This window comes from Eutrigla gurnardus, assembly GCF_963514095.1.
Source record: "Eutrigla gurnardus genome assembly, chromosome: 17".
NCBI lineage: Eukaryota > Metazoa > Chordata > Actinopteri > Perciformes > Triglidae > Eutrigla > Eutrigla gurnardus.
The window spans coordinates 14,939,094-14,950,016 of record NC_139928.1 but is presented as its reverse complement, the minus strand read 5'-3'; the positions used below and the strand labels follow the sequence as shown (position 1 = coordinate 14,950,016).

Here is a 10,923-nt window from a genome sequence, read left to right as displayed (position 1 = left end):
TTGCATGCTTGTAGTCATTTAACTGTAACTGTAAAATTTGCTCTGTGTACGTCACTGCCTGTCTCCACACATATATACTGTAAATCCACAGCTGTTACAGTGTCGTATTGTTTGAACGTGAGAGAGGGGTCAAGAGAGGTCTTCTCTGCGATTGGTTCAAATCTGAACTGAAATCACGTCAGCAGTCGCTCGCTGTCGGCCTCAGAAACCATTGAAGGGAAGGACATTGAGTTGATTGGCTGCACATCACTTAACACACATGAACAGACAGCCACACCCACGCACACACACACACACACACACACACACGCACACACACTCCCTTATGGCATGGGACCCCAGACATCTGCCCCTGCTACACACACACACACACACACACACACACACACACACACACACACACACACACACACAGAGGCATGTTGACCCCTGCATTGCTAATCTGTGAGACAAAACACACACTGTCCATTGACCTGTTTTTACACCCCCCATCGTCATGTCACTCTCTGTTACATTATCTGTCATGCAAACCTGTAGATGTTCTCAACACACACATTCATCAAGTCCAACACTGTATCCCACTATGACACGACGCACGCACACATGCAGAGTATGCCTATGTACTGCAAACACACATGCAAACACATCATCATTACCATTTCTTTAATTGCAGTCATCTATTTTCAACTCCTGCTTTGTTTCCTTGATTTAAAATTCCAAATTCTGATTCAAACAACACGTGTCTTTTGATTCAATTAAGAATTCTGTTATTCTACAGTGTTGTTATTTGTACTTTCATGTGTTATTGAATGAGGAGCATATTCCAAAAGGTGTGGTGTGTTTTAATGCATGTTTGTAACGCTGAGGGGTTAAAAACAAACAAACTCCAAACAAACCTGAATATACAAATACCAAAAATTGAAAGCTGAATGCCTTCCCAACAATCGAATAACAGAATAGTTGAATATTAGCCTGGAGTTCAGCAGCTGCAAGCCCAGCACATTCAAGATGTAAACATAAACCATGTCTATCTATCGTTATTGCAGGCCAGAATCCAGTCGATGTCTCCGCAGCATTGCCAGCAGCTACTGGAGAGGTGTCTGCTACGGGGCCCCAGCCTCGTCCTTGATGCCTTCAAAGGCCCCTCCATCTGGCCCTCCAAGCCAGATTGCAGGTAATATGTATCTCCATCAGGTTAACACCCACCCGTCAGAGTCAGACTGCACAAATGCTGGAAGCAGGAGGGGCTGGAAGTGTATAAGCTGATCCTTATGGATTTTTTTTATAGAGTTTGATGTCAGTCTTTCTTCATAAATCCAAGACTCATAATTAACACACATACACACACAGTGGATCTCTCAAAAACACAACAACCTGCAAGAGAATAAAACAGATCTGAAATAAAACACTCATTAAGTATTGACATGCAATAGTCAAAATGAGTTATTTCTATTATAATTAACTAAAATTACCCACTTCAGCTTTAATACACTTTCCCCATCTCTCAAGAGGTTTGCAATATATCCTTTCAATTAAAGTGAAGTAAAAATCCTGTCATGTTTCTACAGTCAACTCTAATAAAGGCATAAGAAAATGCTCCTAAATTGATTGATGTCCAAGAAATCAATCCACTAGCTTGGAAAATAAACCCTTTCCCTAACAAAATAATAAGGTAATATAACTGTTTCTGTACCACAGAGGAAATGTGGCTCAGAGAAACGCTTCGGTGCAAAACACATGATTTGCACCGCCCTCAAAATGATAGAAACAACATGAAAGCACCAGAAAAGATTCAAGTCAATTCAATTTGATTTATCGTGCCATATCACAACAGAAGTCACCTCAGGACACCTAACACATTGAGCAGGACTAGAATACGCTCAAGATTTGCAGAGATAATACATTTTCAAAGTCCCAACGTCACCCAGGGGCAAGCGTTACAGCGACAATGGCTGAACTATTGTCTTCTATTCCGGATTCAAAAATGTATATTTTATTTCTCTGAAAGACTGTATTGTCCAAGTGTGAGGTCCTGGGAAATGCTATTCAAGAAAAAATATACTTACTCATACAGTTACAAGTGATGAAGCACCTTGGACAAAGAATGTTCTTTCACAGTCACACACACACACACACACACACACACACACACACACACACACACACACACACACACACACACACACACACACACACACACACATGCTGTCTAGTACACGTTCGCTGCCTGCCCTCAGCCCTACTTTCTTTCTGAGGCTGATGTTTCCATTACAGAAATAAAAGCATGACGGCTAATCCAGTTATATGTTCCCTGGACGACACCACACCCACATGTACGCACACACACACACACACACACACACACACACACACACACACACACACACACATACACACACACACACACACACACACACACACACACACACACACACACACACACACACACACACACACACACACACACACAAACCTGCTGAAACACAAGAAAATACAAAGACACACATGTTGCAAGTGGACAAATACAGATGCGCATATAGACACGCAAACATAACTACACACAGTTACTCACTCATAGACATGCACACACATATACTGTATACACAAACACTGTGTGTGTGTGTGTGTGTGTGTGTGTGTGTGTGTGTGTGTGTGTGATTGAAGCAAGACCCCCTGGTGTGAGAAAACTCAAATTGAGCTTTCTGCAGCTCTTGAAATAAATAGCAAACATTGATAATCCACACACACACACACACACACACACACACACACACACACACACACACACACACACACACACACACACACACACACACACACACACACACACATAATCTCTCGTAGAGCTGCACATTCTTGCTATAGAGTGAACGATCAAGAGAAATTGAGAAAAAGAAAGAAGGATCTTTCTCAGATATAAGCCTGATCATGCCATTTTTCTTTCTTTTTCATTCAAGAAGAACACCGTTTAATGGGCTGCACGGTGGTGTAGTGGGTAGCACAGTGAGAGGGTCCAATTCCAGGTTCAGGTTCCTTCTGTGTGGAGTTTGTATGTTCTCCCTGTGTAAGCGTGGGTTCTCTCCGGGTTCTCCGGCTTCCTCCCACAGTCCAAAGACATGCAGGATGGGGATAGGTTCACTGATGACTCTAAATGTCTCGTAGGTGTGAACCCTGAATACAGGATAAACAGTAGACGATGGATAATGGAAGAACACCGTTTAAAGTTATTTTAGTCATTCAGATGTGAGAGAGAGAGAGAGAGAGAGAGAGAGAGAGAGAGAGAGAGAGAGAGAGAGAGAGAGAGAGAGAGAGAGAGAGAGAGAGAGAGAGAGAGAGAGAGAGAATGTGTGAAAGGGTGGTATGTCCTACATGCATGGACACTCAGGTCATTCCAGATAATTATACTACCTATGGTGTTTTCTCTCTCTCTCTCCTCCATACATTTATTAATTTACACACACACACACACACACACACACACACACACACACACACACACACGTGCTGTACATATATGTGAAGTTTAATTGCTATTTCCGTGATCTTTAGCGTTCATTGATTGAGTTAATTACATCCTTAATGAGGACACTATTTCTTCCTATATCTAATTAAAGGGTAGGTACACCACTTAATTGCCATTGTCCTGAAAATGACCGAGCAAGTTGGAAACTGTGTTCCTGTGGGATCTGAATGCATGAGAGTGCCCTTACTTTCTCTGTGTCACACGTGCTGGTGTATGCACGCTGAAGGAGGGTAAAACAACCTTGGACATTTATATAGAGGGGAAAATGTCGTCAATAATACAATACATATTTGATGGTTAAATGGCACCACAAAGGGGACAGAGACAGGCTGACAAGATTAATACAACACAGGTGATACATAGAAAAAAGCAGGAAAAATGTCAAACAGAAAGTAAAACAACTTAAAACAGGGAAATAACCCAAGATCATGGAACTTTAGCATTAAACAGCTAGTAACCAAAAACTGAGCAAAAAGAGAATGAATACTGGACTCAGCCATGGCTGCCCTCAAGTGGTCTAAAAACAGTTGCAGGTTTAATAACATAGTCTTGCAACATAGTCATAACAGTCTTGCATAAAATTAGTTTGCACCTTTTTCCAACTTTCCATCCAACCTTTGTCTCATTGGTGTTGTTGCTACATCATTTGCAGTCACCATCCCTCTGCTGAACATTCTGTAAATGTTCACTGCTCAACGTGCTAACACGCGCTTTAATCACTGGATGAGGTGAGTAACATTGCACACTTGGAGCATGATTAGCATAGAACACGCAGGTTGTGCAAATCTACATGTATTCAGGATTTTTTTTTATGGACCCTCTGAGTGAATACTTACGTGCAGATTTGTGAACGCGTAGAGATGGTGTCTTAATTCATGGTAAGTAGGCTTTTTCTTAGAATCCTCCAAAAGGCAAACGCACACACACACACACACACACACACACACACACACACACACACACACACACACACACACACACACACACACACACACACACAACATGTTGGTCAAATGTTAATGCTTTATTAATTTATGGGTTTAAATCTTCCGGTGTTATGCGAAATTTTTCATCCTCGCACCTGGACAGAATTCTGATTGAGAGAGAGAGAGAGAGAGAGAGAGAGAGAGAGAGAGAGAGAGAGAGAGAGAGAGAGAGAGAGAGAGAGAGAGAGAGAGGATGAAGGAAAGAAAGACAAGGACTGATGGAGGGAGAGGGGGAATTAAAAAAAATCAGTACTTAAAAATAATAACCATGTCATGGCCTGATTGGTTTGGTTTCCCCATATTTAACTCAGTGGACTGAGAAATGAGAGAGAGACAGAGAGGAATGATGGCAGATTGAAAGAAAAAAAAAAAAAAAAAAAAGACAGTGGATGAATGGAGTGAAAGAGAGGAAGAGAAAATAGAGCAAAGGGGGATGGGAAAAGACAGAATAAGAGAAACAGAAGAAAACGTAGAGAAGGGGAATGTGGATAATTCCACATACAGTACAAATCACATATTGTTGTATTGTACTCCTGTTTATCAATAGATGAATCAACAAAGATATAGCACATTGCATAAACAAGACAGTATGTTTGGTAGGTTATTTTTTTTTTCACTTTTGGCAGAGCCAAAAGAGTGTTTCCCTGTTTCCAGTCTTTATGCTAAGCTAGGCTAACTGCAACCTGACTCTGACTCCATACTAAACACACAGACGTGACATTCATACCAATATCCAACCTAGCTTAGCAATTGTATCTACGCACGTCTTGACGTAATAAGCTTTGGATTTGTCATGTCAAGATGGATTTGTACTCCACCAACATTGTCGGAGTAACGATGGATAATCTAGGCAGGGGAAAAAAAGGATCAAAGTTGATGCAGCAAAACCAGAGATTAGCTCTTTTTTTCCATGCATTCTTTTTCCTTCTCAAAACCTAAATGAGTTTTTTCGTTTTACAAGCTGAAGAAAAACAAAGTGTCCATGTAGGCTGAGGTGTGAGCACTGCAGAGGCCACGCCCACTCTATAAAAAACCCCCCAGAAAGCTCTGGTTTGCCTAAAGCTGCGATGGCAAAGCATGTTGCTCTCAGATGGCGACATTTAAAACTCTGAGAAAATGTCGAGCTTCCCCCCGGGACAAAGGATTCACGATTATACTTGAAACTCCTCTGAATTAAACATGACACCGGCCGCGTTCTCTCATACAATTATTCTCTTTAATTGTTATAACTCCTAAGTCGGCAAAGACAAAACGTTCGAGGTGTTATTGCGATAAACTTTGTTACAGGTTATAATATAATCGGAGCTATTATTCACAATGAAATGATCTCTCGTCCTATGAGCACCGAGGCTCAAACTGAGGCTTGAAACAGCTGCAGGTCCACAATAAAACAACTTAGAGAGGAAAAACTGTAACATGAACTTTGATTTCATGCTGCTGGTGTGTGTGTGTGTGTGTGTGTGTGTGTGTGTGTGTGTGTGAACTCTGGTTTCATGCCTCCCGAAGCAAACAATGATCTGCAGAGGGAAAGAGGAGGAAGAAAGAAGACTTAATATGAAATCAGGATTATAAAACTGGTGACACCCGGAGGAGAGTTTCAGTCTTGAGTGAATGTTTATAAAAACACAAAGTCTGTGTCGCTGCTGACATCAGTGGGAGGTCGAGTCATTTTACAGGGTGAACATTTCATAATAAACCACAGCTCTCCTGGCAGCTTTCATTGTTAACAGAAAAACACAGCAACAGTCTTTTTATTCAGGCTGAGTTAACCTCAGTTCTGCTCTGGTTTTAGTTTCAATTCTCTTTTAAAGGATACATTTTGCATCATTCTGTGTTTTCTTATTGCCAACAAAGACTCAACAACAATGAGCTGCTCTCTCAGTTCCTATCCACTATCCTGTCTGCGGCTGTCCATTTGATTCTACGGAAGATATAAATCCTAGGATAATATACCGGTGGAGTGTTATTTTAATAAAGCTCAGTAGTTTCTTGAAAGCTGGACGCTGTAGTTTTTTTAATAAACATTATTTATACAAAAGTAAATGGCACTTTTAGTTGGGACTATTTTCAGATGCGGATTAAAACACGTGTAACAATCCCCTGAATCCTTGTGTGTGGACAGCCTGGTCTCCTACAAATTCCACACAATGAAATTGTACTTTGAAAAACTTTTTGAGGGAAACATATTTTGTTGTTGATTAAAAATTTTCTCTTGAAGTATCACAAATGACTATGAAAGGAGTCCGTGGAAGTCTGGAGGTGCTTTTAGGAGTCTGTCGTTCATGACCTCGTTCCTGGGTTCAACAAAGCTGGATTGTGTGACATGCAATCAGTAACTCCTCTGCCTGGCCTCACCTCTGACGACTGCTGTGTCCATTTAGACATCAAATACATGCAATCGTATTTAACATGCACTTTTTTTTCATACAGAAAAACACGAGAACAATCTCCACCGTATTGGCCAACATTGTTGTCTTCTGAATCAAATCCACACATAGACTTTGAGCGCAAATAAATGAGCTGTTTACTTTTCCTGTTGGTGCTGTAATGAAAAGCCTGTTCTTCATGAGCTCGGAGTCATTTTCTTCACACTAACAGGTGAGTGTTACATGAGTGCCGAGTCTGTTTGTTCCATAGATAAGTTGAATAGTCAAAAATAAACATCATTATTGAGCTTCCAAATAGTGGTTTCTATATGAGATATGACATCCTTTCTATCTGTACTGTCTAGTTCACTGAAGTCTTATTTTATTAGTTTTTTACTCTCTGCCAGTGTCGTCCCTTTTTTCTCTCCACAAAGTTAATTCCTTGCCTTTAATCCAGCTGTGACATGATTGTGAATTTCACCCGTTTATTTATATTTTCAGACGCGACAGTGCTTTCAGTCACGATGAGGAGCTCTGTGGTGTTTTTGCTGGCTGTCAGCTTTGCCGTGTTTGGATTTGGTAAGGGGTTGAAGGAGGAATCAGCATCGCTTTCATTAACGCTCACTCTCTTTGCTCCTGAAAAGCGCCAAGTGGGGCTAAATCGTAGAGATTATATGTTCCGCAAAGAAAACATATCAGCCTGAGGGAACGTTTTGGCAGATCAGTGTGCGGTTCCTGCGTTCTGCTCTCGTGTCACGTGCCTCCAGTTCACACTATGCCAATGATACGTATTCATTCATAATATTTCCAGGTTTGTGCACAGTTGTATCATAGCTTTCTGCTTTGGTTTATTGACAAGATTCTAACATACAGTGTTTGAAAAATTACATATGGGGTTGATGTTTTTCCCCTAAATTTATTAGAATTTCAGAACAAGGAAGTAAAATTTAGGCTAAAGTAATGTTGGCTTCGTGGTCTTCGATGTGCTTTAGGGTCAAAATCATTTAACTTTTCACTTCCCAACATAAAATCCCACATTTTTATCAATCAAAACAAAAACATATATGCACACATCTATATAAAGATTATACAAGCAAACGTCTCCAGTATTTGACATGAAGAAATAGTTTGACACTTTGTGAGATATTTGTCTTCTCATCTCTAAACATGACTTTGCAATAAATCAAGTAAGAAGGGTTATTTTCTCATAGACTAGACATACAATCAAAGGAGCTCCCTGCTGGCCATTTAAAAGAATGCAAGTTTAAAGCATGTCTCGTTCCTCCAGGTCTGTCGCTGCAGTGTTACTCCTGCCCCGATGGCAGCTCCAACGGCTGTGAAGCCAAACAGGAGTGTAACCAAGGTGTGGACAGCTGTCTCAAACTCACCAGTGGTGGTAAGTATCGTCAATGAGTTAAAAAGTACAAAATATAATATGGAAGTCATCCATTTTTCAGAATATAAAATGTTTTTCTGATGCCAATGTTGATTAAATATCTATTAAATGCTGCAAAGCGATACCTCGGATGATTATGAGTATCATATTGAATAGATTCATATGTCCAAATGTTCATTTTGTCTAATACTGCATCTCTCACCCTCAGATAACATTTACACTGAATGTATCAGGATGACAGACTGTGACTACATGAATCTGGCCGTCAGATATTCCCTCCCTGACTTTGAATTTGAATGCTGTCAATCAGCGCTCTGCAACATCAAAGAAAAAGGTTTTTTTCAGAAATTTAAGGATTTTTTTGGTTAAGAAATGAAAAAAAGAAGAAGAAATACAGCCTCAAGTACTGATTTCAGTATTCAGATTATTCCATGTTGTGCATACTTGTTGTACATCTGCTGAACACTCAACAATAACATCTTAATAAAATGATGTCCATGAAGTCACCAAATCAGCTGTCTCTTTAAGTACTGGTCTACTCATGTCTTTCAACATTTATCCAAACTGCAATGTATGTATATATATATATATATATATATATATATATATGAAAAAAGTTATTTTACAATAAGTGTCATTGTCATTTATTTGATAATATATTCTAGCCCTGCAATTGGTGTCAGTCAGATTATTCCCAAAAAATTCCAGAAACAACTTGATTTGTACATGAAATAGAAGTAATCTAATAAGGGACCATTTATAATAAAAAAAAAGTTGTGAATAGTTAGATCAACAGATCCAAGATGGCTGCCGCCTGCATGTTTACCCCAACAAACTTCCTGAACAAGACTCTGCTGGATTCTCTGCTAACGCTGAAAAGAATTACTCGGCGTTGACAGACAACTGCTCAGGTTCATTATGATCTCATCTGTGGGTGTTGATGGTATTCACATTCAAGAGATTGTTTGTGGATTCTCTTCTCTCCTGGCTGACCTACGACCTGAACACTCAGGAGCAACAGCTTGTAAGTTATTTACTTTACTTGCTTCTTTGTTTGGGGACACCATTTTTCTTCTTCTTGGTTTCCTGCAGAGCTGCTCGATCAGTAGAAATTAGCAACAGTAAATAAACTTCCAAATGTTTGTTTAATTATTTATGGACTGTACTAACAAAATTACAACAAGTACAAAAGTTCGACTCTCCAACCATGACAACAATGTTTAAAAATTTCAAGCGAGTTTGAACCTGCCCAAGCTTCTTTTGACAAACTTCAAAAAAATCAATTGAGGTTTAATTTCTACATTTCGAGGGAACATTTGAAGAGTTCATCTTGTGACTGACTTCATTCACTATTGTTAGGAATTTAAATAACATATACCGGTAAACATAGTGTGACCCTGCAATGCGTGTATTTCTCAAGTCTCTCACTTTGTTTATTAAACATGTTAGTTGATAAGACATTGGATTCTTGACCTCCACACGTGTGTGCAAATAAATAAAAAAACTAAAATAAAAGAGGATGGATTCAAAGCTAGTTCAAAAGCTTTTAATAGGAACCGACTGGAGCAGAACAACAGCCTCATATACATTTGAAGGAGATCAACAAAGTCCGCTAATGAAGAGTGTTCGTTGCCGTCCTGGAATATTAATTGAGATCATATTGAATTTCTCAACATGCGGCTGTTTTCCCCTACAGCTGATTAGAGAATAATGTGATGTTTCTGCAGCAGTGAGTGAGAACAATGTCTTAATTTGTGGACTTTAATCAAAAGACGGACAGCATCTGTTAAGACTGTGTGGGGACATTGACTCCGAGCAAACCAAAGATGTTTTACAGTCTGCAAGTATGTAAAAGTAAGAGACGTAGAGAAAGTAAGTGCAAAGGGTTATAGGGAAACACTCCACATCGATTTGTGTCAAAGTGATGCTATTTTACACAGTGTGTATGTGTGTGTGTGTGTGTGTGTGTGTGTGTGTGTGTGTGTGTGTGTGTGTCCGCATGTTACAACCCCGTCCAGGTGGCTAGATAATTAAAAACATTTCTCACACTTGAATTTACATGGAAATCTCAATGATAACATCTGGCTGAGCATGGGAGGACTAGACCAGGTGTGTGTGTGTGTGTGTGTGTGTGTGTGTGTGTGTGTGTGTGTGTGTGTGTGTGTGTGTGTGTGTGTGTGTGTGTGTGTGTGTGTGTGTGACTGAGAAGGGAGACTAAAATGAGTCGTGCCCGGTTGAATCTGGGATATTTTGGTAAGCTCATTAGAATATAACGAAGATTAATAAATAAGATATACCCCTCAAAAGTGCGCTGGTCCCCATTCGCATGCATGTGCATCCTCTTGCAAGCGTATGATACCAACAAAATGAGACACGCTCCGTAGCGCTACTAGCCCGCTTTTTGATGCTATCAGAGAGACATTATCCGTCCACAGATAAATATTAACACCTAACACGCGGCTGGTGATAAAATAAGTATAAATCTATATAGACAACAGGTTCCTTTTCTAAGTAAGTTGGCTGGTTGTTGGTTTATCTGCTTGTCACAGTTACACGTGTATGTGATCACCACCCTGTAAAGAAGAAGCAAGGATATATTTTAGATGCAATGATGGAGCAGGAGAAAAGTGACAGCCTGTCTGATCAGCCTGA

At 39.9% G+C, this 10,923-nt stretch overlaps 1 protein-coding gene across 1 annotated transcript; it reads left to right on the top strand.

Moving 5' to 3' along the window:
* The first annotated feature begins 7,051 nt into the window (after nt 1-7,051).
* Nucleotides 7,052-8,774, top strand: LOC311028198 (CD59 glycoprotein-like). Its single transcript, XM_084032554.1, has 4 exons — nt 7,052-7,107; nt 7,377-7,454; nt 8,164-8,271; nt 8,480-8,774. Exons 2-4 carry the CDS (start codon nt 7,400-7,402, stop codon nt 8,638-8,640), a joined length of 324 nt encoding a protein of 107 aa, XP_083888680.1. The 5' UTR covers nt 7,052-7,107; nt 7,377-7,399; the 3' UTR covers nt 8,641-8,774.
* Nucleotides 8,775-10,923: the final 2,149 nt, after the last annotated feature.

Coding starts and splice junctions, on each gene's coding strand:
- LOC311028198 (XM_084032554.1), top strand. CDS start 7,400: ATGAGGAGCTCTGTGGTGTTTTTGCTGGCTGTCAGCTTTGCCGTGTTT. Junction 7,455..8,163: donor CTTTGCCGTGTTTGGATTTG/GTAAGGGGTTGA, acceptor TCGTTCCTCCAG/GTCTGTCGCTGCAGTGTTAC. Junction 8,272..8,479: donor TCTCAAACTCACCAGTGGTG/GTAAGTATCGTC, acceptor TCTCACCCTCAG/ATAACATTTACACTGAATGT.